The 27,901-nt window shown below is 39.6% G+C and overlaps 3 protein-coding genes across 4 annotated transcripts; 1 reads left to right on the plus strand and 2 right to left on the minus strand.

Moving 5' to 3' along the window:
* Nucleotides 1–1,631: 1,631 nt before the first annotated feature.
* LOC108928502 (trace amine-associated receptor 1-like) lies at nucleotides 1,632–3,977 on the minus strand. Its single transcript, XM_018742445.2, has 2 exons — nucleotides 3,744–3,977; nucleotides 1,632–2,681 (listed from the first exon to the last, which is right to left on the minus strand). Exon 2 carries the CDS (start codon nucleotides 2,661–2,663, stop codon nucleotides 1,632–1,634), a length of 1,032 nt encoding a protein of 343 aa, XP_018597961.2. The 5' UTR covers nucleotides 2,664–2,681; nucleotides 3,744–3,977.
* A 3,638-nt stretch (nucleotides 3,978–7,615) lies between these two features.
* On the plus strand, nucleotides 7,616–11,029 carry leg1.1 (liver-enriched gene 1, tandem duplicate 1). The gene is made up of 6 exons (XM_018742391.2): nucleotides 7,616–7,992; nucleotides 8,550–8,636; nucleotides 8,836–9,017; nucleotides 9,203–9,321; nucleotides 10,014–10,252; nucleotides 10,764–11,029. The coding sequence occupies exons 1-6, from the start codon at nucleotides 7,698–7,700 to the stop codon at nucleotides 10,928–10,930; spliced, it is 1,089 nt and encodes a 362-aa protein (XP_018597907.1). The 5' UTR covers nucleotides 7,616–7,697; the 3' UTR covers nucleotides 10,931–11,029.
* Nucleotides 11,030–21,951: 10,922 nt separating this feature from the next.
* Nucleotides 21,952–27,541, minus strand: themis (thymocyte selection associated). 2 transcript variants are annotated; one of them, XM_018742473.2, is made up of 6 exons: nucleotides 27,255–27,541; nucleotides 25,984–26,133; nucleotides 25,197–25,658; nucleotides 23,794–24,839; nucleotides 22,613–22,748; nucleotides 21,952–22,307 (listed from the first exon to the last, which is right to left on the minus strand). In XM_018742473.2, exons 1-6 carry the CDS (start codon nucleotides 27,343–27,345, stop codon nucleotides 22,132–22,134), a joined length of 2,061 nt encoding a protein of 686 aa, XP_018597989.1. In that variant the 5' UTR covers nucleotides 27,346–27,541; the 3' UTR covers nucleotides 21,952–22,131. The 2 variants fall into 2 exon arrangements, with proteins under 2 accessions (XP_018597989.1, XP_018597988.1); XM_018742472.2 differs by lacking the exon at nucleotides 27,255–27,541 and having other exon boundaries at nucleotides 25,984–27,214.
* Between the last annotated feature and the right edge of the window lie 360 nt (nucleotides 27,542–27,901).

Raw genomic sequence — 27,901 nt, forward strand, 5'->3', positions numbered from 1 at the left:
TTTAAAATGCATGCAGTGGACAACATGATATCTGTACTGGTGTGGATTTTACAGAACAGGTTACCTATTTACATTTATTCACTTAGCAGACGCTTTTCTCCAAAGTGACGTCCAATGAACTCTATGTAGTGTTACCAGCCCACACACCTCATTCACCGCAGTGACTTACACTGCTAGATACACTACTTACACTGGGTCACTCATCCACACATCAGTGAAACACACTCTCTCTGTCACTCACACACTATGGGGAAACCTGAACAGCATGTCTTTGGACTGTGGGAGGAAACCCACTCAGACACAGGGAGAACATGCAAACTCCCACAGACTGAAGAGGGGTCAAACCAATGTTCTCTCGCACCATCCAGGCACTGTGAGACAGCAGCGCTACTCACTGTGCCACCGTACCACCCTAATACCAGCCAGTCCAGTGAGCAAACCATGCATGGTGGAATGATGACTGCCCCTAGAAGGAAGTCAGTTACAGCCAGAGAGAAGACAAGGTAGTTGGAGGGAGTGTGGAGTTGTTTGAAATGAGCTACAGTAATGATGACAAGAAGATTCCCAAACAAAGTCAGAATTGTAATAGACACTAATAAGAGATAGAGAGGGGCCCATACCATGGTTGGTTAAATAAATTTTAGACAAGACTGTTGAAGGATTCGTAACAAAAATGTATGTTTTCTTTCATCTATGTCTGGCTAAAGTTCATTTTAAATATAGCAACAGGTAAAGGATTTTAAAGTGGAAAACCTAAAAAGTGCAGATATAAGAATTACAGTCAGCATATGAACAGTATCAGTAAGTTTGGTGATTGTATTTGTTTACCATTGATTATCGCATTATTTATTATTTCTGTTGTATGTAGCACTTTAACATAATCGCAAATTAACTCAATCCATGTAATCCATATAATCATCCTTTTTCTCACAAATCCTATATATCATTGTACCACTATGCAATATTATAATATTCATACATACCTTCATATCTGTCTTTTCTAATTTTAATGAAGTTTATTTTAGTCATACAGTTCTTATGAAGCACCTCCCCCGATCTCCAGCAGGACTTACCAGTGACAAAGAGAAGCTCTGTTATATTTACATCTTCATGGTGTGACTCACCATCATACCTTGTGTCACCCTCAGAAGTCACCTTTTCCTCACACATTTACTTAAACTATCAAAAAAAATACACTAGTGAATAAAACATGTTTTTCAGTAAATTTTCATTGAAGGCCCAGGCATTGACGGCAGCTGTATTTGTTATCGTTTCCAAATCTGCATTCTTCAGAATACTTGTTTTCATTGACATCTATGAACTATATTTTTTTGCCTTACTATGATGCTTTTTAGGGAAGTTTCATGTCTTGTTCTTGCTATCTGTCTCAAACAGTTTTCACTCTCTATGTGTACATGTGCATATTTTGTGTGACTGATTCATGCCCAAGCAGCTTTCCTGTTTTGTACTGTTTACCTTCTGAAATTGGATTTTTTCAGTGTAGCATCTTGAGGATAAACTGGTCATTTAAAGCTAATTAATTGTCAAGCTTTGATTTTTTTTTTTTTTTTTTTTTTTTACAGAGCTAGATATATCGATTTATTGATTGGCTACAGAGCTAAGATTTTCTTCTAATTTGTAAATAAATTTGTTCTTGAAGAATTGGGTTGATATATTTTGCAAAATATTATTATTATGAAAGCCTTCCTGAACCAACTGTAGAAGAACGCATAAATCATGGGATTAAATGTTGAATTTAAATAGCCAATCCAAACAAGTATATCAAGCAGTACTGGTGAAATGTAAAAGACTGGATAAATGATATTGCACAAAAAGAAGGGGGACCAGCATGACAGAAAAACACCCATAACAATTGCAAGAGTCTTAGTGGACTTCCGTTCCATCTTGCTCTGAGTTTTGCTCCTTTCAGAGTTGGCCTTGTGACACCCTGAGGCCTGAATAGACCGAGCTTGTCTCTTTGCTATGAGGAAGATTTTCCGGTAGATACCAATCATAATGAATCCCGGGATGTAAAATGAGAGAGTGGAAGATGTAAAACTTGATGCAAAACTTTGGAACAAAGTACAGCCTCCAACACAATCAATGTTTTCGTAATAAAAGTCCTCAATGCCCCAGATATTCAGCTCTAAGAATACCATCCCAAACCCAGTAAGAACAGACAGGCTCCAGCAGATCAGGATCATGACCAAAGTGACACAGTTTGTGATTTTTGTCTGATACTGTAGGGGCTGACAGACAGCATAATATCGATCAATAGATATGAAGGAAAGGTTTAAAATTGATGCTGTGCATAGAGTGACAGCTGTACTATTGTGGAATTTACAGAACAGATTGCCCAAATACCAGCAGGTCTCCAGTGTCTGAACCATACTAGGTGGCATGGTGATCGTTCCAAGAAGGAAGTCAGCGATGGCCAGGGAGAGGACGAGGAAGTTAGTCGGAGTGTGGAGCTGTTTGAAATGAGCTATTGCAATGATGATGAGTAGATTTCCAAAGACTGTGAGGAGAATGGCAGCTGCAAAAAAAATGTACAGAGGAACCCGTACTGCCATCGAATAAATATACTGAGGACAAGACTTGTTAGAAGATTCGTAACAGAAGTGTAAGTTTTGAGATGTCCGAGGTTGGCTGTAGTTCATCATCAATGGCTGCTTTTTCTCCTGAAAAAGACAAAGGAAGAGATTTAATTCATTCAAATTTTAAATTGATTCAATTATAACATGCAAGTACGTGCTCCACCTGTAATGAAGAAACTACTGAACGGGAATAAACAGCATCAGCATTTGAATTTGATGGCGGTGGCAGTCTCCCATGGAAAATTGTCACACTTCCACCTTGCCATAATAGCCAAGTGTGGTGAGAAGGCTGTGGAAGCACAAAATTGACCATATTCCCTAATGTAAGCTGTTGTACTCTCAACCTCCATGGTAATGGCACCTACACTTAGTGACATATCTACAGCACTGCAGATGGAATCAGGTGAAAAGCAGTGTGTATTTCAGACCTTGCAGTGTGCAAGAACAAAGCAGTATGGGTGACATTTCTAAATATGAAAACAAACAGTGACACTGATCTGGTTCAGTTCACCAGCTGAGAAGTTCTTCACAATAATCACTGAGACAAGTCTTTGGTAAGGTTATGTTACATTTGTATAACACGACTAGTCAGATCACAGTCTAGATCATTTCAATGTCTTTATCAAAGCAGTTCACTCAAGGCTTTTTCTGAAGATGAATGTTCATACTTTTACAAGCTTAAGCTGAGAAGAAATATTAAGAACTTTCAATGTTTAAAAAGTAAAATTACACCTTTGACAAGAACTGTCACTTCTAAGTGTGAAATACTTTTAATAATAATAATGCCTACACTCATATGATTCATATAATTTTCAGACATTTCTAAAAGGATTCTCCAACAGATCAGTTCAAACTGACTTTTACATATTATACACCAAGCAAGTAGAACTAAATTGTTAAAAGTGCAAGTTCCGTGTGTCAGAAACTGACAGCGACTGAATGCACTTTGAACTGAACTTCGCTCAAACCTTATCTTTCTTTTGAAATATTGAACTAAATTTGCTTTCCGTTACAGCTAAAATTCCTTCAGGGTACATTTACTTCATTTACAGTTTAAAGCTTATGTGAATCAAATCATACTAATCGCTCCAGTACAAATCATTGAACTGAGTTGAATGTGGTTGATCAAGCTTTATTAACTCTTACCTTGGTGCAATGTCTTGTCAGATGCTAACATCCAACAGTAGTCAGGATAGTTCTGTTATAAGCTCACTTTCCAGCTGCCTTGGTCTCCTAAGTTTGCATTGTCCCTTCTTATACTCCAACTGATTTCCCAGTGGTCAGCAAGCCCCAAGACCTGCCATTAGTCCACTAAAAAGCGATCGAGGTTTAATTACACTCAAGTGGCAGACATTTCCCTCTTGTCCTTCCTCTTGCCACACTTCCACCTTGCCATAACAGCCAAATGTGGTGGGGTTAGTTGCTGCAACTGTTGAAGCTGAGTGTATCCTTTGTTTCATGACTGCATTGAGAGAAGGGTACTTCAGCACATACAGTATATGAATCCAAGGCCAAATTTAATTCATATTAATTATAAATTAATTTTATTAATATCTGAGTATTTACCTGAAACACTAACTTTTATTTTATAGTCTAACTTGATGTCTGCAAGTGCAATGGCAAATACACCTTCATTAAAAGCTATAATTGTCTCATTATGGTGACATTAATACATGGATTAACTGCTTTTAAAAGAGTAACTTTTTATGGGTTTTTATCTTTATTCTTGTTCATGGTCCATCACAGAGGAAGCAATGGGGCATTCCTTATGAGGTCATTAAAGAGAGCAACAACATTACTGTTTTACAGTGTGTTCACGTATTAATGGTTTGAACTTAAAGGAAAGTTCAGACATCAGTAAAATGAGGAAACAACATCTTCATCTTCAGAGTGTATTGTGTGTTGGGCTCTGCTGCACAATTAAAGTTGTGCACACATGTAACTGTGTTTAACATTTAGAGAAGGTTTCAGAGTAAAGATTACTGGGGTTGCCTTAATGACTTCTACCTACTGTGTAAATAATAAAGGAAAAAGTATTAGAATGCCTGAGGAAACAAGGGGCACTCGTTTCTCTTTTTGAAGATTATCTTTAGTATGGCCTTAAGCAAACAATCCAAAGGTTGAGAGCCCCTTTCAAAAAATGTATTACAAACATCTTTTTAACCGATATGCTGTCAGCATCTGATTAAAGTACAAAATTGTAGAAAGTGCAACATTGATCTACTGTGTCATCATATTCATCCTTTTACATAATATGCTCTGCCTTTCATTGACATTGAGAAATGGAGAAACATGTTGTCTTCAAATTCTAATGACTTTTTAAAGAATAAACTATATAAACATAACAATAACTGACTGCAGCTTTCTGGGAGCTGTATGTAAGTTTTTGGAAGAGGCTCTCCAGATCACGACCTTTACAATGAAGCAATAAAATAAGCAGTAAAAATAAGTCCTTCATATAGGACAAGTTTGACTCGACAGATAAGTTTCACCCGACTTAAACTGTATACCTTCATTCATCTAAACTTCCTCAAGGTAAAATCATCAATGAAATCATAAAAACAGCAGCTGTTCCACCACATCTTGGATGCTCAAGTAGCAAATTTACAGAATTGTTCCACACGTTATAGTTTTACACTTTGTCTCTATGGTCCACCATGAAATCCAAGGACATTTTTAAAATATTCTGCTAAGCAGCATCATGGTACAACAGGCAGCACAACAGATAGAGCTGCTGCTTCACACAGCCTACAGTTTTTCGGTTTTGGTTTGAATATTGATTACTCTGTGTGGGGTTTGCATGTCACCGACCAACCGAGCATGTGTGGCTACCCTGCAATGGACCAGGGTCCCATTTTGTGTGTACGCTGACTAGTCTAGTGTTCTGTGCTTTCAGGATAGGCTCTGGATTGCTGCAGCCTTCACTTAGACAAGTAGAGAATGATTGTAGGCTAAATGTTTAACAAAATGCAACTTTTTGCTCAAGCAAACTGCATTAAGCAGACAATTTACTTTGTAAACGTTGTCACATATGCAGTATATGTTTGTTTATTGTTAGACATTCAGCAGACATTTTTCAGTTTAGACTTGACGTCAGTCTGTATTTTGATTTGTTCATAATACTAAATTTCCCTTTACCTGCTCCTCATATTCACCACGTAGGTTCTGTGAAAACCTCAGAAAAAGCTATAACAAATAAAAGCACTACACTAAAATTAAAACACTGAAAATGACCAAAAAGAAAAAAATACCTCATCTCCACTATCTTTGCATGTGCATTGTTTGTGAAACTTGCCTATATGATGGTGTGACGAATTTTACAACAAATTTTCCAGTGAAGTTTTCATGTTCTTTTTTATCCCCCACTTACGACAGTCTGGCGGTATGTAATATACATTTTAAAATGCAAATGTGTGCTGTGCTGATAGTGATATTGCAAGCTGTAAATGTATCCTTTACCATTTTGTGAGAGATTGTGTGTACAGCAATAGCCAGTTCATTACGTTGCTGTCAGTACAGAATTTGTAAACGTTGTGTTTTCTACCTGAACGAAGCCTTTAAGGGGAATCCAGTTTGACAATATTAAACATTCACAATTGTCCATGCCTACTAAATTTGGGAAAATTGTTTGTTTAGAAAGTGGGTTGCATGAACAGATTTAAACTGAGAAAAGAATGTTGATTTATGTTGACCTCCTTTGACAGTATCTACGGTCAGTCACAAATGTGTATATAATTTTATTTGTGCTATTGTCTGATGGCCTGATGGTGCGGGAAAACATGATGAATATGCTGCAGCTTAACAAATGTATGTGTGGTAGACAGAGCTAAAATGTCAGGAGTGGAGCTAACAGACCTTTGTACATGTTTTTAGCAGACATTGGCCGCTGATAAGCCACTGGGCACCACATACTCAGCAGTTTGCCATTTGTCAGTGAACCTGACAGGCAATATTCACCTAAAATCTAGGTTATAAATCAGCAGTTTCACAGTTTCAAAATAGTCTTTTATGCAGTTTAGTCTCAGATCACCCAAACACTGCACAAAAACAAAACCCTAAACCTAAATGACTGTGTTTGCTCTCCACGGTGTTTGCCATCAAGAAAAAAGCAGAGCAGAGAGTTATTTACTCTGAACACACACACACGCATTTTCAGAACCGCTTGTCCCTTTACGGGGTCACGGAGCCTACCCGGCAACACAGGGCTTAAGGCCAGAGGGGGAGGGGACACACCCAGGACGGGACGCCAGTCCGTCGCAAGGCACCCCAAGTGGGACTCGAACCCCAGGCCCACCGGAGAGCAGGACTGCGGTCCAACCCACTGCGCCACCGCACCCCCTTACTCTGAACATACATTATGTAACTTTGGTGCATGTGGGTGACAAAGGACAGGGTGCAGATACCTGCCACTTCTTCTTACATGTTAGTATGGTAACTAGTACTGTTAGTGGCTATTGTTAAAGTGAAATTATATTTTTCGAAATGGCTTATAAACTGAACCTGGAAAGATCTGCTTTGAAGCAATTAGCATATTTCTTAGAGCTGCCACAGGGAAGACCCAGGTTCAAATACCACCTCTTGCTGTAGCACCCTTGAGCAAGGCTAGCCGTACTAGCCCTACATTTCTCTGGTAAAAACATTAGTGCAAGTTAATAGATAGCAAAAAATAATAAATAAATAAATAAATAGATAGATAGATAGATAGCAAATTAAAAGTAAATGCTTTTACGCTTTCTAAATCATACTATATCCATACTCTGAGATGTAAAGATTCCAGAGCACTGTTACTCTCGCAATATATACTCATGTTACATTTTGATTTTTGGTGCTTTAAACCTCACAGCTGTGACACACAAAGCAGGTGCATAAGGTTCACACAGGGCACTTCCACAAGTTTCTCAGAAAGACTTCTAGCATTGATTGTGATTGATTTACACAAGACAATATTTGCTCTGTTTCATACAAAATGCTGAGTCATGAAATTACAGACAGAGTCCAGACTGTTCCAGCTCAGGTATTTATACGTAAACCTACAGGCTTGGGTACCTGTCGGTGTTAGCTTTGTCTGAGAGGCAGTGGATTTGTTCAGAGTGAAGGAACATGCATCTTGTCCGGGCTGTCACTTTGCTCCTCTTGCACGGTCTGTGCGCCCACTCGGCAGTCATCACAGAAGGGGGTTACCCCATCCTGTGGGACAAGGTGCCTGAGCGCATTAGCCAACAGCCACCGGACAATGGGATGCTTGTCGTTCAGCCCTGGGACTATTTGCAAAGGATGAGTTTGCTTAAGTGGATTTTGAATGCCACAGATGACTACATGACATCCATGGGGCCTGGGCCAAATGAAAACCCCTTGTGGAACTTGCCGCTTCAGCTCAGCTGGTTGTACAAGTCAGGTAGGTTTATGGTACGGTTGCCCTGTAGCTATTTGCCCTCCCAGGTACAGACAGCAGGTATCATTTGTTGGAAAAAAACTTCAGTTTGAACTGGGCAATATTCTCTTACAGTGTGGCTTACATATATGCATTCATAGCTCTGACAATTCCAGGGAAAGAAACATTTCCCTGGGAAATGTTCCCCTGTTGCACTCTCGATACAAGCCTGTGTTACATGGGCGTGACTGTAAGTTGCTGTTTAGCTCGGTAAGCGAATAGAAAGTATTTAGCATGTTTATTTCCTTTCGTGGGTTTCATGTTGAATCATCTCTCTTTTTTTGCTGAGATGTACGTCACTTTGGAGAAAAGCGTCTGCTAAATGAATAAATGTAAATGTAGAAATGTAAATGGCATTGTTTTGAGACAGGTCGCATGAAAAATTCAATACAGTGTTACATTACTGTGCTACAACCTAGACATAACCTTTATAGTGGACACGGACTTTAACAGATGTAAAATGTAAGATGTAACGGTGACTGCTGCTGTAGTAGTTTAGTTTAGCTGTTGCTGTTTTTCAGGCCGACTCGCTGACCCTACTGATGGTACCACATGTGGGCACGAAAGTGGCGATTCCACGTGTATTTCACCACACAGCTGGTGGGCATGTGAGTGACCCCTAAGGATCACCCTGATGCAGGGTTCAGAACCTCTCGTGCCTGATGTACCAAAACTGCTAATGGCCTACACAAAGCCATACCGGCTTGTTAATCGTGTCACAAGTGTTCCTGGTGCTTTTATCCGAGGGAGATCACTCAAGTTGCATTTTTTCAGATCTGCCTCATATATGACTGTCCTCTTCCCCAGGTATGAATTATTACCTGTCAGTCATTCCATTCCTGGCTGCTGTAGAAACGGGCACTCTTGGGCAAGGCCTCACTTCCCAGGTTGAGGCCCTTACTGGTGTGGAACAGGACTACTGCACCTCCTACTCTGACTGTTACGTGAAGCATACGGAGCTGATGGAGAAATGGAACACCTTTTACCAGGTACGCTGTTACTGCTCTTGTTTCCCCAGTTTGCACCCTCATGTCAAGCCGAATACCAAGCTAAGCAGCACAACGTGGCATTGTGTTCAGATTGTGCTTTTGACTTTCTAGAAACCTGCTGTCCCTTGGGATAAACTGATGCATGGCCCTGATGTGGTCTTTCTGTGTTTCCTGCTGTTACTCAGGGCCTTAAGAATTTGAGCACATCCGAACTTCCCGATTCTGAGAAAAAAGAACAGATTCTGACTCTCATGTGGGATGCTGAGGTGTCCTCGCTGCACACGTCATCCCAGTGCAGTGACCTGTGAGTATCTGTAGCCATATTCAACTATTTGTCTCACTTAGGTGTGGGGCAGCTAATAGCATAGTGATTAGAGCTGCGACCTTCAGAACTGAAGGTTGCTGGCTTAAATCTCACCACCTATTGTAGTACTGCTGAGAATGGTGCTTGCCCTAAATTGCTCCAGTAAAATTACCCTGCAGTATAAATGGATAAATAATTATATATGGCTGGTGCAGTGGGTCTCACAGCACCTGAGTGGTCTGAAAGGACATAAGTTTGATCCCGGCTCAGTCTGTGTGGGTTTTCTCTGGGTGCGTGTGGTTTCCTCCCACAGCCCAAAGATATGCTGTTTAGGTGAATTGGTGACTGTAAAAGTTGCCTACTGTGTGTGTGTGTGTGTGAGTGAGTGACAGGAGAAAGTGTGTTCCACTGACATATGGATGGGTGACCCATTGTAAGTAATGTATTTAGCAGTGTAAGTCACCTTGGTGAATAAGGTGTGTGGACTCATAACACTACATAGTGTTCATTGGAAGCTGTTTTGGAGAAAAGCGTCTGCAAAGTGAATACATGTAATTAACTCATCTGTGATTTATCAGACTTGTAACACTGCAACATCTTTCATCCGTATTCTTGGTTCAATATACACAAGCCTCCGATATTTATTATTGTTCTCCATAACCAGTGACTCCTCACCCCTACTCTCACTGCAGGAGGAAGCACTACTCCAACCCCGAGCAGAAGTTCAGTCGCATCTGGGTTGACAGCACAGAGTTCATGGCTGCCACGCATCTGCAGTCCAGTCTTGATAAGGCAGCTCCTCTGTTGATTCCACTTCCTGGCCGTGTGCTGAAGGAGGATGACAGTCCACCCAATATTGCAGATCTAAGCGAAGCAGAGAACCATGCCCTCTACATCTTCTACTGGATGGAATCTATGAATTCTGTTCTGGGTAAGCAACTTCTCAGTACAAAGGGATTTCTCAGAGTTACTTCCAAAATGCACACTATTTAAAATTTTTCTGTGAAGCTTGTTTCTACTAGGTGGATACAACAGAATAAGTTGCGCAACAATAATATAGCTAATGACTCAGAAGTATGAACATTTAAACAGTACAGAATTGTAGAATGTGAATTTTTATGAGCCCTCTAGCGCTGTGTCATATGTAATGCACTGATTTTCAGCAATACACACAATGAATGAATAAATGAATGAATGAATTAAACTTTATTAATCCCAGATGGAAATTTTATTTGATTTTAATGTTCGTTACATTGTACAAAGAATACAATGTGCACTATATACATACAACATACATGCACACAGATACATCCGTAAAGTAACTAAACCGCTAAGCACAGTGCCACTCGATCATTAAGAAGTCACCCTACAGGCACGTAAGGACAGCTGGTGTGTGGTGTGGTGAGGTGTATGGTTGACTGACCTGAACATCCCCCTTGCAGAAGGAGTCTTGAAGACTATGTGGCGCAGTGCCATGTGCTCTATACCAGCTCGGGAGAAAGGACAGGCGGTCCTGCGCGACCTGGTCCTCGAGCCCAAATTTGCAGTTGCTGGACTCATGTCTATCATGAAAGACATGACTTCAACCTGCTCTCTCCCTATGAGCTGACCACACTCCAGTACTGCAGAACATCATCATTTGCATGGTACATCAAATGAACAACATTTCAGTGGTGAAATATGGAAATAAAATTTGATTTCCACATTTTGCAAGTATGATGGGTCTTGTTACTGTGCGCAGTATGCAACATGCTAAAAATAGCTGCTAACATTGTTGAATAAATAAAAGTTCAACATGATGGCTGCTGTCTCATGTCGTTCTAAACAGTTTCTCTCGACTGGTGGCTACCGTGTGGTAAACAACCCCAAGATATTAAGGTCATGTTACTGTGCTTAAAGCACTTTCCCATTATACATTTTTGTTTATGGGTGTTAATCACATTTGGAATACACAAACAAAAGTTGTATTTGTAAAGATAAAAAGATCAGCTGTCATTAGTAGTGCTTTCCAACTAATGTAGTAGTGGAAAACGCATTGATGCTGTATTACAAGGATCATTATATATATACTTCAATTATAATGTGTACAAATTTAGAATTATAGTGCATAAACGTTGTCTTTCAGATTAACTGTAAAGGGAATTTGACATTTACCTTACACTTTTTTTCCAGAGTAACTTACAATGGTAAGTTACCTACAACTATTTACCCTTTATACTGGTGAATAATTTTACTGGAGCAACTGAGGGTTTAGTACCTTGCTCAAGGGTACTACAGCAATAGGTGAGATTCAAACTGCAACCCTGAGATCCAAATGCAGTAGCTCGAACTACTACACTGTCAGTCATCCCTATATTTTACACATAAGGACAGTAAGGACAGTGTTAATAAGCACAAAGCCACTTCAAGCATGTTAATCTAACGTTAAGGCAACAGAGCTAATTATGCAATTTTTTTCTCTTGCAAAATATACATAACCCACTGATATTTTTAGTGTTTTTTTTCTGTGAGGAAAACTACATATGAATTCTAAATTAGACATGACTTGTAGCAGTTGGGCCTGAAAGTAGTATAGTAAATCAGTGCTGTAGTAAATCACAGTTATGGCCTTCGAGCATCCTGCTCCCCAGCCTTTGACAAGGTATGATGATGCAATGGCACCTCGTCCTACTGTGACCAAGCAAATGGGTATATTTAACTCATTACTGTTGTTAAGAGCATGTCTTATTTCTGTCTGCTGTCATTTAGCTTCAGTGTGTATAGTTCAATCTATTCTTTATCCTATGATTAACAGTGATTTCCAGCTATTCCATGTTTTTGTCTACCTCTTGTGTTTTATTATATGTACTTTAATTTGTGACAATTATAATGAACTTCTCAGTTATATAAAACCAATAGCATATAAAATAGGTAATGAATACAGTAAAAAAAAAAAGTGGCACATCCACGTATAGGGAAGACTTGACATTGCACTCGGTCAGAAAGACACCTCAGGCTTTTTACTGCAGAACTAATATGCATTATGTTTTTATATACCTTTAACATGAAGACAGCATATAGAACACATTTTAATAATAAGCGAAGCTTCTTTCTCAAACTAATTTGACTTATGTTAAATGGAGGACCATATTCTTCACTGATGGTCAGAGTGTTAGCAACTTTGGTGACAGCTGTTTTAAATGTACTACAACTTCTATAAAATCGTATTTTAAAAATGAAGTATAGCAGTGGGGATTCTTGGACATGTAAGTTAAATCCTGCAGCTGCAGTAAATCACAGTTGCAGTCAACAGACATCCTGCCCCCCAGAGTCACTAACAACTTGTCGTGGTGATGCCACTCTGTCCTCATGTGACAAAGGCCATGAGTACACTGAACTCATTAACATAGAGTAGGACTCGTCTCTTCTGCCTAGTCTCACACCTTCTCAGCAACGGGGCTTATTAAACTCTCACACACCTTGAGATCAAGGAAAAAACTCTCCTTGCATCACACACACAAACACAAACAGGCAGCGTAATGACATCCTCTGACCTTTCAGGCCTTTTCAGTTTACTTATAGCACATATATCTCATGACTCATTTCCCATGGCTTTTAATTAGTTTAATGTTTTTGTCTACCGTTAGTGCTTGTTCATCTCTATTGCACTGTTATCATTATTGTTTTTTTATTAGTAACACCAAGATTAGCGCCATAGATACCTTCTTGTACTGAATGAAAACAGCTCTACAGGCTCATTGTGACAAAGCATAACTGATTCTGAGATCCTGATTCTGATTACTTTTTACCTGAGACATACTATACAGCACTGTTACGTATTACAAGCATGGGCATTGCCAGAAAAGCAGTTGTTGATGCTGGGCTGTCAACCACACGAATCTTCCTTTTGTGTAAAGCATCTAAGTTCACTGTGATAAGTGAAACCACAGTAAATATTGATCTGGGCAAACCTGAATTAATATCACCTTTGCATGACATCTACAGGCAAACCAGGGTAATGTCACAGACGGAACTATTTAGTCGCGATGATTTAATTACTTTAATCGGACCATTCGTAAATTGAAGGATATCTGTATCATAGAGCTTTACTTTGTGAGTTGTCGGAAATCGTGGCTTTGGAGTTTAAAACTAAGCAAATTAATTGTAGAATTCTGAATCCAGATTGTGTTTGTAAACTGAGGAGCCAGAGTATTTCTCAAATATCACTTCAACATTTTTGTTCGATGGATGTCTTTGTCTACAGCAGTTCACAACCTTATTCCGGTGGTTCAGTCTATGTGCAGGTCTTGTAGCTCTCCATTAACAGCTAGATGTATAGAAAGCATGGACACAGGACAAACTACTAATTTGGTCATTATTGTTACAGGCCTGACATTTTCAGGCAGTAAATCTCAGTCATGGTCTGCTGACATCTTGCCCCCACAACTATTACCAGTCTGTGATGATGTAATGATGTTAACCTGTCCTCTTGTGACCAAGCCCATGAACCTACTTTACTCATTAAAGGTGTTTAGCGCACTTCTCACCCCTGCATGTCCTCACAACTTTTAAGCAAAGGGGCTCATTAAACTCTCACACATTTCGGCACCATGGAAAACACTTGTTTGTCCTTCCATCGCACGTAGAAACAAACAGCCAATTAAACTGAATGACTTTGTTTGACCAACTATGCCGTTTCAGTTTAGTTGTCTTTTCATGCCAAGTCTCAGAGTTTTTCAGCAGTTTTAAGCTTTCAATATTCTTTTATAATCCTTGGTAAGTTAACAGTTAATCATATTTTAACTGTTACCTTTTAAAATCCTTGATAAGTTAACAGTTAACTTAACTTGATCAGTTAAGTTAACCGGATCAAATTTAAGACCCTGGTTATGGCCTACAAATGCATGAATATAGCTGCTCCCAGCTATTTACAAGACTTGATTATTCGCTACACCCCAGACAGACAGCTACGCTTTTCCACATCTGTCTGTTTGGTGGTCCCGTGCATGAAAAGTAAAGCACTGAGGTTCTCGGTTCTGGCTCCGTTGTGGTGGAATGACCTCTCCCTCTCACTCAGAACTGCTGGATCTTTGTCCTCATTTAAAAAGGGTCTTAAAACTTACCTCTTCCAGACTCACTTTGCCCACGATCTCTTAAGTTCATTTAAGGTATAAATGTTCATGTGCTATAACTTTAAGATCATGCCCGGATCAATCCTTGCAGGATACTTTATATGATGCTCCTGTAAAGTAACGTAAATGTTTATATTTATCTCATAAAAAAAAAAAAAAAAACTTCTAGGAAGGTGATTCATTCTGATAAAGTCTTATGCAGCTACTGGTGTGATGAACACTGGTGCATCTGGTGAAAGAAACTATACTTAAGGATCACATGTCTGCAACTATGCCTCTATTCTAATGTAATGCACACATTGTATTTTCTATGAAATGTACGCCACTTTGGAGAAAAGCATCTGATAATGAATACATATAAATGTAAAGGTAATTTTTTTATACACTAAAAATTTTTTTTAATGAAAAATTTATTGCAGCTGTATACAAGGTGGTATGGTGACACAGCAGGTAGCACTGGTGCCTCGCCTTCTTGCATGAATCTGCCTTGGTCTCTGCACCTTCTCTGTTCTTCAGTAGGTGCCCTCCCGCAATCCAACAACATGTGTGCGGATGAATTAGGCACTCTACATTAGCAGAGTGTGTGACTGTGTGTAGCCTGTGATGGACTGACATCCAGTCCAGGGCATACCCTGCCTTGTGAACTGTCCTTCCTGGACATGCTCTGGACCACCATGACCCGGTAAAGGACGAACAGCTGAGAACAAATATTGAAAGGTGCATTTATATTTGCATTTTTCATAGTGTATTTGCAGTAGGGTAATTTGATGCGCAAGCTAGTCTTGACTGATACATTCATGCAAAGAAGTTTGCACTCTGTCAGGATAAATTTTATAGATATTTAGTTATTGTGGGAATAAACACTGTGAGGCACTGAGTCATATGATTTTATTCTTCTGTAAACGTGACAATACTACTCAAAATATTATTTTAAACATGGGGATTCTGAGGCCTGTAAGATTCCTACTGCTTCTGTAGTAAGTCACTCATGGTCTGCTGACACCCTCCACCCGCAGCGATCACCAGCCTGAGATGATGTAATGATGTCATCCTGCCCTCCTGTGAAAAACCGCATGTACATACTTAACCTGTTAATATTGTTTATAACACTTAAGTCTGTCAGCTGTCACACCTTTAAAGCAAAGGGGCTCATTAAACACTTACACTTCCTACCATCAGGGAGAACTCTTGCATCACACGGAAGCACGCAGACAACAGCCATTTTGACCGACTGACTGACTTTGACGTTCGTGGCCTTTTGTTTTTACCGCAACTCGTCATATTATTGTACTACAGATAGTCATATTACTGGTTAGCAAAAATATTTAAATATTTTAAAATTTGAGTTTTTTAAGTATCAACAATGCAAATAATAATTAATTTTGGTAATTTAAGATGTTACTATTTCTTGCATAATAATCAATGCTTCCAGCAGCATTATATGTTATGTACTTTTACGTACAACAGATATTTTTTTAAAACCTTGTTGTAAGCTGTTAGAAATATTCCTTACTATACATTTTCACTCCAAAATGAGCACAGCGATAAAATTCCTCAACAAAATGATGCTGATAGACATGAAACAAAAACCATCTTAATTCTAAAGCACATGACACATGGAGAAGCTGAAGAAAGAAACCTTCTTAGGAAATGTTCTGAAATTCTGGAATTGTGTTTTAGAAATGTAACTATGGATTGCGAAATTACATTAAATCTGTTTTACAAATATTTTTTTCATATTTTTTCTTTGTTTTACTCCTTCTTGTTTGTAATTTTTTATATTTCATAGGTCCCAAAAAATTTTGCAGGCTCTGGGCACTGCGTCTGCAGTACCCAATAGAAAATACAGAACTGAGTTTCACCTTACAGTTAGACCACCTGCTGATGAAAGGAGTGCCATGGAATTTTCTATTTAATTTTGAAACAAAATTTTGTCTAATCCATACAAATGTATAGTCATAACCATAAGCTCCGAGCATTTCTGCTCCATTGTTTTGCACAGTCTGTGCACCTACTGTGTCCTTGTCTTCTTTGGTAAAGTACCCTGTTTTGTCATTCTCATAATCAGGATTTAAATACTTGATTTCAACGGTCTGATCCAACGTGAAAAAACACTGTGAAGTTTTTTTGTGTGTTACTGTGTTTTTACAATTTTGTCAAGGTCTAAAAATTTACCAAGTTGTCAAGCACAGATGTGTGAGAGTTGTGCAATGTGGTATTTGTCTCCCTCTAGTGGCGAAGCAAATATAATGCACCATGGTCAAAAATGTTGTACCTGTGTAACGTTACGTGTCGGTTTTCAAAACTGTGATCAGGGAAAGAAGAAAAACTACTTAAGACTTGAATAGATGAGGAATTACAGGCACGAAATGTACTTATTTATTTATTTATTTTGGAAAAAGTGATCCAGGAGTAAAGCTATAGTTGTAAGCAGCTCCTAAAGCGAGAGTGCTGAGGGTGGCATCGATTAATGCTGCAGCGCATACAGTAACAGTTGCAAATCATATCACTGTAATTGCCCTACTTTATATTTTTGCAGAGGAAGACAGTTATATGTGTAAAATAAATATCTGGTTTATAATTCCATAATACAACAGGAGTAGCTGGTAGCATAGTGGTTAGTGCTGCTGTGCTGCTGCCTTTAGACCCAAAGGTCACAGGTTTGACTCTCACCTCCTCTTGTAGTACCCTTGAACAAGGGTCTCTCCCTTAAACTGCTCTGGTAGAATTACCCAGGTGTAGAAATAGACAAACAACTGTAAATATCTTAACATTACAAGAGAGAAGTGTCAGTGAAATGTGTAAATAATTCAATGTATATTTCATGCTTCTGATACAGTACATTTGGTTTTACACTGATTTTACACAAACTTCATATTACTCACATCCACCATGTATACATATATAGAAGGATAATGTATATATGTACATGAGGTAAACAGTACAACATTATGGTGCAGTTTACCTCATATGCATATATACATTATGAAATTTATAAATATATAATATGTATAATAATGATTATTACACAGTATAACTTAAGTATATTATAATCACACACACACACACACACATTTTCAGAACCGCTTGTCCCTTACGGGGTCACGGGGAACCGGAGCCTACCCGGCAACACAGGGCGGAAGGCCAGAGGGGGAAGGGGACGCACCCAGGACGGGACGCCAGTCCGCCACAAGGCACCCCAAGCGGGACTCGAACCCCAGACCCACCGGAGAGTAGGACTGGGGTCCAACCCACTGCGCCACCGCACCCCCTATATTATAATCATTATAAATGAAAATAATTTCTTTAACATTAACTTGTAGCAGTGGAGATTTCTAGAGCCTAAGATTGTACGTAAAATCCCGCTGTTCTACGAAAAAAAAAGTTGTATTTTGCAGACCTCCTGCCCCCACAGCCATCGCTAACCTGTGATAGCGTAATGATGTCACCTTCTCCTCTTGTGGCAAGACCCTTGATACATTTTACTCATTAAAGTTGTTTAGGACACTTCTCATATCTGCGTGTTGTCCCACCTTTTATCCAAGGGGACTCATTAAACTCTCACAACTTCATATGAAGACTTGCCTGTCCTTGCACCAGACACAAAAACAGACACACAGGACATTTTGACTGTGATAATTTCTGATTTTCTAGATCCTTTCAGTTTAGTTCAGTGTGGATATTTCATCTCTTATTATCCTTTCATTATAAGCATTTTGATGCTTTTGTCTGTCTAGTGGATTGTCATACAAGCTGCACTGTAGTCTCTTTGACCAATTATGAAAAACAAAAAACAGTAAAAGAAAGATTGTGATGCTGCAGTAACCTGCTATAATGTATCATATCTATGTACAAATTTCACACTGCACTGTGCTACAAAAAAACCATTCCATATGGTAATTGTGGTAACAACACGGTATGAAGCAGTATATCATGCTACTGCAATGTTTCAGATATACCTCCCTTGATCTGAAGCTAATTTGTAGCTGAAAATCAGTCTGTAAGGAGGTGGAACGGTTATCGACACCATCCCCAGTATTTCTTGCAGGGAAAGTTTTAATGCATTTCAGGACATACAAGTTCACTCAGGAACGACCTAAATATACTGTACTTGATCATAAGTAACATTATAATAGCTTCTTTTGAGCTATATAAAGAATGAACTTCTTTTTTCAGACCGGTAATCCTTTTATCAAATTTTATAAGCGCTGCTATCAAATCGACATAGTTTTATGTGACGGAAGTGCCAGTCAACTGCTTTTCATTACAGTTTTTACATTAATATAAAAACAGCACCGCTGTGTTAATGCTTCACTAATTTTCTTCTGTCCCATAGTGGAAAAAGGAAAGTGACTACAGCAAACCGTGGGTACAGCGTTTCAATGGCCTGAGGGATGATTTTGGTTACTTGGTAGGAAACAGCTCTGCAGCACTTTGTGTTTTTTTTTTTTCTGTCACTACTCTCAATTTGCTTCAACACTTCAAATTCTGGTATTCGCTATTTAATGCCTTTGTCCAAACTGGTGCCCATTGTCGGACAATCAGCTGTACAATGATTTACCCATTTTCATTGTAGGTGAACACCTTGCTTGAGGGTACTACAGAACTGGGATTTCAACACAGAACCCGCACACTGCAGATACAGCTCTCATCAGAATATCAGCTCTCTTTTTCAGATAGTGCCAGTATTTTCTTCTTTTGTGTCAAGATTTTTTAATATAATTTTGTAAAATATTTTTCCCCCCCCAACACTTAATTTGTCATCATTGTGTCACAGTGGCTGTCGCTGGCGCCTCAACTCGTAGGCTGTGAGCACAGGTGCGTCTTCAAATGTGGATTCCACCCACATCTCAAAGGTCTGCTCTGAATCAAGTGGTCACGCTCACTGCCTTGTACTGTGTGTGTGACTGAACGAGTGTGTGATTGCCCTGGAATGTGGCCTCCTCCATGACGCACCCTGCCCGATGCCATGTGCTTCCATGATGGGCTCTGGACCATCACGACCCTTAATGGGAAAAGCAGTTGCCGATGTTAATAGATTTCTTAAGATTTATCACTTTCTTTGCAACCTTGATGAGCCCTAAAGCAAACCAAAATCAAGTACTAAAAAGTACTACACTTCACATTCTTCCAGATCAGTGAAAGGCCGTATGCTAAGCGTCTGTACAAAAGGGATCATGTGTGTTTTGCTTTAGGTGTTCGGTGTTACAGCATTAAGTTCTAATAACCGGGAACACTTTTCTTCTAAGGATAATCTGTCTTATCTTAAACAGTGAATCAAATGTTGGAGTCAGAATCAGTGTTAGCATTTATCAGAAAACTAATTGTTTAAAATTGTGTTTGCATTGAGGACAACTAGGACTAATTAATGCATTTTAAACCTAATGACATTTCTTTATTATTATGAAGAAATAATAGCACTGGGGATTTTTTCATGTGTATGTTCAATACTGCTTTTGTAGTAAATCACAGTTATGGTCTAGAGATATCCTGACCCCCACCCCCCGCCCCTGCCATTAAAAGGCTATGGTGATGCAATGATTGCACTCCATCCTCCTGTGACCAACCCCATCCATGGAGATGGACATACTTACTTAACTCACTAAAGTTGTTTATAACAAGTGTCATCTCTGCTGTCACACCTTTTAAGCAAAGGGGCTCATTAAACTCTCACACTCCTTGACATTAAGGAAAACTCTTGCCAGTCCTTGCATCACAAACACTGCAGCCACTTCAACTGACTAACTGGCTTTGACCTCTGTGGCCTTTTCAGTTTACAGTACACACACATTGTCTGAAACCGCTCATCCCAAGCAGGGGTAGCATGTCAAATTTTGTACACGGCACAGTCAGATTCTAAGACCGGCTGATGTGTGGTTCAAGCCATTTGCACACGCATCACAGCAGCACCACATGGCAACTAGCATTATTCTGCATTGTGGAGGAATATGGCAGTTAGTATAATTTGCTATGAAGTGACATATGTAAATACAAAAAGTTTTTAATTATATTTACCATGTGTGACTGTGATCTTTAAAGGCTGTTAGCATATCATGCAAAATAATCCAATCACACCTTCAGTGGCACACCACATGTTCTGCTTATTTCATCATAAACCTTGCTGTGCAATCTAACGTCACAGATTTACTGTAATAATCTGCTGGTGTAGAACTAAAAATGTTGAGGCAGCTAACACTGATCTAGGTGTATTTTACCGGAGGGAAAAAAAAAAATATAACGTATACAAAATGCAACGAAAAAATTTAAGAGGAGGAATAACATTTGAAACATTCATGAAGAGCAAACATTCTAATAAATATAGCACTCAGTGTCTACGCAAATGTGATCTTTTCAGATGGTTTTTGTCCCCCTCTGGTGGCCATTTATATGCGATGCAATTGGATCGTTTCCTCAGGGCGCACGAGCTGAGCGCGCGTTTCCACTCATACTTTAATATTTACTAATGTGGTTGTTTGCTTCACTGTTTGGTAAATTATACCTTTTCAAAGCAGCTACAATGTTAGCGGTGTTAAAATAAAATGTTTGCCCAGGAGCTTATTTTACACGATGTACTGATGAGTTTCATATACTGCAGTTTAATGTCCCCAAAATTATTTATCACTGTAAACAAACTAATGACATAATTTATTGCAGAAGACAAAGGTAAACCATGACAGCGTAATTCCTGAAAGAATTACCCTCCCACGTTTTGCAAAGGATGAAGTTTTCATGTTTTCCACTTTAGTGTCTTTAAACACATTTGGGGCCGAGTGCCCAGAATGGGGCCGAGTTCATTTTTTTCTGATGATGTTATGAGCACTGCAAGTTCAAAACAAACACGAATACCTCAATTTTTAACCCAGATGAGATACATTAATGGGTATAGTTTTTCTTGTAAAGAATCATATGCAATGTGTACTTCTGAGAGTGCCTGTCTGGAACACTGGAAAACCCATTTGGGGGCCAGGACCAATTGTTGGAACATGTACCAACCATATTAGCCATAACATTTCATTCTGAAAGCAAAAATAATAAATTTATTTATTGATGCATATATTTATTAAGAAATTCTAAAAATGTAACAACGTAACATCCTTGGTATTTTCTTGCTGAACAATACATATAGCACTTTGGTTTTAAATTTGCATTTATCCATTTGACATGACGTATCGCTTAGGGTATATCAATAAACACTGAAATAAGTAGACACTGACAACCTAAGATGAGTTATTTAAAAAGAAAAACAATATTAACTTTTATTAATTTATCAGCAAAATCAAACAACACTGATTACATTTTTTAAGATCTTGGACTGTATTTTAAAACTTCAGCGCATTTCACGATCTGAAACTAAGTATGAGAGATGAAAGACTATAAATAAATAAATCAGAAGTAATATGCATAAAACAAATTATTTGATATTTTAAAAGTAATATCTCCAACGTACAAGTAGAGTTTACACATTGGTGGTTAAAACATTAATAAGCTCAATATTTCAGTTTTATTAGTAGTTGTGACTTTCATGTGTGTTAAAGGAAGACAACTTTTGAATGGCATTTTCTAATTAAATTTTAGCTGCCAATATGTTGTGTCCCAAAAAAAAAAAAATTTTTTTAAAAATAATGCAATTTGAATAGAGCTGTTACATAGTAAAGCCCTTCTGCATGATATTAAAAACTGATTTAATTTTGTTTGCAGACTACACAGACTGCTCATATGTATTTGCTGGCTTCCCTCTGACCGTACTGTTAATACTTTGCAGTTGAAATTTTGTCCTGATGCTCTCCATCTCGTTTTCGTCAATGTACTCGTAGTCATGCTTATCATCATCGTCGTTACTGCTTGTGTCCTCCACACATTTCCCTTGACTTAAGGCTGGAACAGAAAGAAAAAAATGATGCAAAAATACATTAATACTTCATATGTATAATGTATATCGAACGATACATTTAAAAGCACATTTTCAGATGACTGATTTGGTATCACTCTGAAAATACAACTGTACAAATATTTATCTTAGAATAGCTGTTACGCTTTACAGAGAGAATCTGTATCACTTAATCAGCTGAGAAAATATGACAAGATCTATGTGTTTCCGCCCAACGTGAGAATTCAAAGTTAGAAAAGATGCAGTAAACGCAAGGCAAAGGTAGAGAGAGAGGTAAGGACACAATTCGAACCTTTCTGTTGGGCTGGATTTAGAAAAGCACCAGTTTTAGGGGTTAACTTTGTCTCGGGTCTTAGCACAGGACAACATTGTTCTACAAAAGCAGGTGAAACTGCACTGGCGGGCTTGGGTGTGTGAAGATGTGGACTCTGAAACAAGAAGAAACGTATTGATTATTTCATTGCCTGTATTCATTGAGTTTACCGTAGCAGTTGGTCATAAAACTGTACACATTCATTTATCCAATTACATTTTTTAAACTGGACATGTTTGAAACTGCTTATTTTACATAGGTTATAAACTGAGATACATGTAACGGGATGGTTCTGGCAAACACATTTCAGAACCAGTTTTATCCACGCACAAGTCACTACATCCAGTGTCACACCAGACACCAGTAGTCACCAGCCCTACAAGTGATTAGCGTGGAAATGGCTTAACTACAACAGCTGGCGCATGACAGTTCTGTAGTTTTGTAGTGATTAATTAAGGGGAAACCTGTCATTTACAGGAAACGAGCAAAGCATTGGCGATAACGCCTCAGCAAAAAGGCTGCATGATATTAGATTGCTTTCATGAAAAAATGAAGTTGAGCATCACTTTGTGGAGCAACACAGCCCCTTCCACAGGAGATCAGCGACTCACAGAAACCCAACGTTCCCGCAATTGTCTGACGGCCATCCAAGCTGCCGCAGCCAATTCGTCCAAGAGCTTTTTGCCAAACAACATCAATTTGTAAAGCTGTTACAGGACTTGTTAGCAAGCAGCAAAGTTAACAGTTTAGACTGAACAGGTCTGCAGGTCTAAATCATGTGTACCTACAGAGAGGCAGATGACAAATGTCAAATTATAGATCCTGACTGTGCAAGTAACGGGAGCATGATTGTAATAATTTACACAATCAGAATTTCTGATTTTTTTTTCTTTTTAAGCTGTAGAATGACATTGTATTTGTGTTCCTGACAAAACAAATTGGTAACTAGTGAGTGGAGAGAATACAAAATTACAATGTCATTACACGTCAAGATACAAGCTTAACCTCTTTATATCCTTATAATTTCTCTCATCCTCACTGAGATACCTACTCAAAGGGAACATAATCACTCGGAGTGGATAGGAAGGCCTAACTAATCCAGAGTGAAAGGTAGAGGGTAACTTTGTTGAACGGGAAGTAAAGATGCACGGTAACTGTACCTTTGGTGAACCTGGGGTGCCGTTCCTCTGAGGCTGTGGCAGCAGCTTGGTGGCGTCCAGCTCTGGCTGTCTGGGCTTCTTGGGTGGACGGGGTGGTGGGAGCACCGTGGCTGTGGCATACCTCCTCAGAGTGTAGTAACAGTCTTCCCCAATCTCCTCCACAGCAGCACGCATGACCGGCTGTGGGCCGTGGTTCTCTAACTCCCCCCCGTGGACAAGCACCACGGTCAGGTGGGTCCGATTGACGGGCACCTCCCAGCACTCGGACAACTCCGGGTCAGAGACTAGCAGGTAGGGATCCGTGATCTCCTCCTCCAGACGCAGCCCAGGAACAGCTGCAAGCATATCCTCGCGCACAGAGAGATCTCGAACAGACACTTTGACGTTGAACGGGAGGTGGAACTTCGTGCAGATGTCGGCGATGCTATACTGCTTCTTGTCGTGGATGACCTCCACGAAGCCACCATCCAAGCACATGGGGATAAGCACAGATTCATAGTTCTTGCCCTCGATCTTCTCACAGGCTAAAGCTTCTACCATCTTCCGTGTTCCACCATAGATGACCTCGCTTGTCTCCCGTCCACGTACCAGGTACTGGTCTCCCACAAAGACGGTGGACAGCCCCTCATACCGTGATTCAAAGGCTCTGGTGGCAACCACATGTAGCTGCTCCTTGTCTCTCTTTGCGACCTCCAAGTCGTAAGCGGTTGGGAACTCCCTTGGTCTCCGTTTAAACCTCCCTCTGTAGGAGACTGGAATAAGGAAGTGCCTCTGTGCGTCACTGCGAATTTCAGAGGCGAGTATCCGTTTCGCCTTGCAGGTGCTGTGAATGATAAGTTTCTTGCAGTGCTTGAGGAAGCCGAACTCTTCCTGAACGTGCAACGGGGCCTCGATAACTTCAGCCACGAGGGGGAACTCCTCACTGGGCTTCTTGAAAACATCACTCAGTGACAGAGGCTGCAGAAAGCACTCACTGTCCCAATGTCCCGTTACGTCTATTACCTCTACGTCAAGGTTGGATGGAATTCGCACAACATCCTTCCGATCTGGGAAGAAGGAAAAAAAAAAAAAAAATCAGCATTCCAAACATGTTACTTGGAAGAGCCAGAGAGCTTCTCATTAATGATTACTGAGAGGCTGACATATACTCAGGGGATATTTAATTTTACAATGAAACACATAGCATTTCTGGAGAGATTTGTTTTCACAGAAAGAGTGTGTTCAAATATTTTAAATTATTTCTTAAATTAGATGTTAAAAAAAAATCGTATCACGTTGCCTAAATTCTGAAACAAGTTGTCATCTTATGCCAGCGATGTGTATAAAGCCATTTTACTGGACGCAATTTACAATATAAACATGCTGAGAACTCAATTTTGGGTAACTATAAAAAACAAACTCACACTTCATCACAGCCTGCAGTTCGTAAACAGGTGAGAGAATCAGCTCTCCGGTGTAGTTCTCAAGCAGGTCGCAGAAAAACACATCCCTCCTCGGCAGGGCTTTGGCTAGAGTCACTGTCCTCAGCCGACCTCTTGGCATCTTCCACTCTGCGAGCTCCTTCAGTGTGTAGAACTGATCATCCTCACACTCGTAGAACTCGCCCTCCTGCATCAGCCCCAGCATGAAGCGGTGCCTGGTGTCACCCCGCATAACCTCACACTCCACGGCCCCATCGCCGTTACCCTTCGCCGGCGACACGAGGACAAAGCTTTCGCCCTCCCGCAGTGGGCCGTCCGCAGGGCGCAGGCGGCCGGAGCAGCGGAACTCGGGCCGGCCCAGCCGGTCTCCACCGATGCGCAAGGATTCCGTGATCTCTCTAATGGTGAGGTATGGCTTCCGGTCAGCCATGATCCTGAAGAGGCCTAGCAAAAATAAGAGCTGACAGTCATCCATTTGCTCTTCATTATAAAATAAAAGTAAATGTGCAATTTCAAGTTAAAGTGTTAAAACATTATCAAGTCGAAGGACAGGGGGAAAGATGTGCTTAAGACACAGATTTGGGTCCTCATTTGCTGATTCTAGACTTTAGTGGGTTAAGATTCCAGCTAAATATAATTATTATTCAAACATGTCATTTGAAATGTTCTGTTAAATAGCAAAAGTATACTTAAGAAACAGATGGTTATGGCTTGTAACAACAAACATCTCAAACATGAGTGGCAAGGATGTTTGCCTCTCAAGGCTTACCAGGGTAGTCCAGTGGCAGGGTGATGGTTGAGGTAACAGACCCCTCCTGCTGAACGCTTGCAGTCAGCGTGGCAATGCTGATCCCAATGATCTTCATGACTTCTCCAGTTGGAAGGCAGCATTCCCTTCCGAACATCTCATATACAGAACCTAGAGAAATATGTGAGTTTTTCCCCCCCTGACAAGTTTTACTCATGAACCATTGACTGGAACAGTTGAAAATTAAATTAGCTTCTGCTAAAGGTATAACAGCTGTTCCCTTCTTGCTAATTTTTCCAAAATGCAATAAAGAGCTAAAATTAATGTAACTAAACTCATACATCGTTTCTGAGCCCAAAAGAGCGATGTATTGTACGGTACAGTAAATACAGGAGTGAGTCCCCGTGATACCAGTACATGGAGGAAATAGAAGTTCAGTGGTGTAAAAAATAACCTTTTAAAATGAACGTGTAGAACATTGTTTCTTTAACACAGTAGATTCTACACACTGTCCTTTTAGTCACTGAAGCCATTCAAAAAAGTAATGACTTCAGGTAAAAATAAACGATAGTGCAAAAAAATACAGGAAGTCAACTTAAGTGCAGAACTTGAAGCACTGAAAGTTTTGCTCTCAGAAGCTACAAATTAAAGACAGGAAAGAAAAAAAAAAAAAAACACCTTGAAGGACTTTTGTCATCTGTATAATGTAGGCCACATTTTTTTTTCCCTTTTACTAGTCAATATTATTTTGCAGATTCCATCCGTGAAAAGTGTTTCCTTAGATGTCAACTGATTTTTATGCTTACCCATTGGGTAACTTCAAGACTTCAAACATGCATACTATTATAAGAACAAAGTTCCACTAAAAAGTTTTTGTCCTGTTTGGCGACGTAGAATGATAATATTTACGAGTAATTAAAATTAAACATATAAACATGTAAGATGCGCTATCAAAGTTCTCCGTGTCAAAATGCAAGGTAGCCACAGACAAAATTCTTGGTAATGCATTTTACTTCAACTCAAAAATTTGTACGAAAGATTCACAGCTATTAGTAATATTTGTTGTTAAAAGATGTGTTGTAAGCAAAATGAACGCATGCAATACTTCTGGAAAGATTAAACAAATATGAATTTGACTTTCCTCATCGCCCTGAGGAATTTTTCACCAGCAATATCATGTCAATAGTCAGAAGTTGAAAGTGAACAATGGCCAACTGGCACATGGCTTCCAAACATGTCCTAGAGCCTTCAAGAACCTTGGAAAATAAAGAAAATAACTTGTTTAACATTACCTTGGAAGTAAACCCCAGACTGAATCTGCAGGACACGAGGCAGAGACAATGGGTTGATGGTGCGAGTGAATTCATCCAACGTCATTGCCATTATCTACTAAGTTGACAGGTGAGGACCAGCTTCTCTGACTCTAATGGAACAATTCTGCTGCCAAGATGCCACTGGTATCCATGAACACTCCTGTGTTCAGGGGGTTTGGTGTTTTCAAGAGTTGTGGCCAGTGCTGAATGTAAGGTTGAGATATCCTTGGCGCATTGTGTTGAACGAGTGACAGAGTCACATTATGATCTGGCCTCCGAAGTCAGGCTGCAGGAACTTGCTCACCCTCAGTGTCTCTCTCTCACTGCCTCCGGAAACCCAACACAGCTCAGCAACCACAACACTTCACTAAGCAGCTTGCATTAAGAGGGTAGACTTTTTGTTTTTTGATTTTCTTTTGCAATAGTTCAGAAGAAAAAATAACTAATTGATATAATGTTGTTTAGGTTGGTGTGATATAAGGTGAGTGTAAATGGATAGAGAAAGGGTTTAAGTGGAAAAACTATGCAAAACCTATGGCATTTTCCTGTTTAAAAAGTAAATGTACAAACCGTAAGACAGAAAGCAGGCAATGAATGGCAGTACATCAGAAAGCTTTTCTACTATA

This window comes from Scleropages formosus, chromosome 1 (assembly GCF_900964775.1).
Source record: "Scleropages formosus chromosome 1, fSclFor1.1, whole genome shotgun sequence".
NCBI classification, from domain to species: Eukaryota; Metazoa; Chordata; class Actinopteri; order Osteoglossiformes; family Osteoglossidae; genus Scleropages; species Scleropages formosus.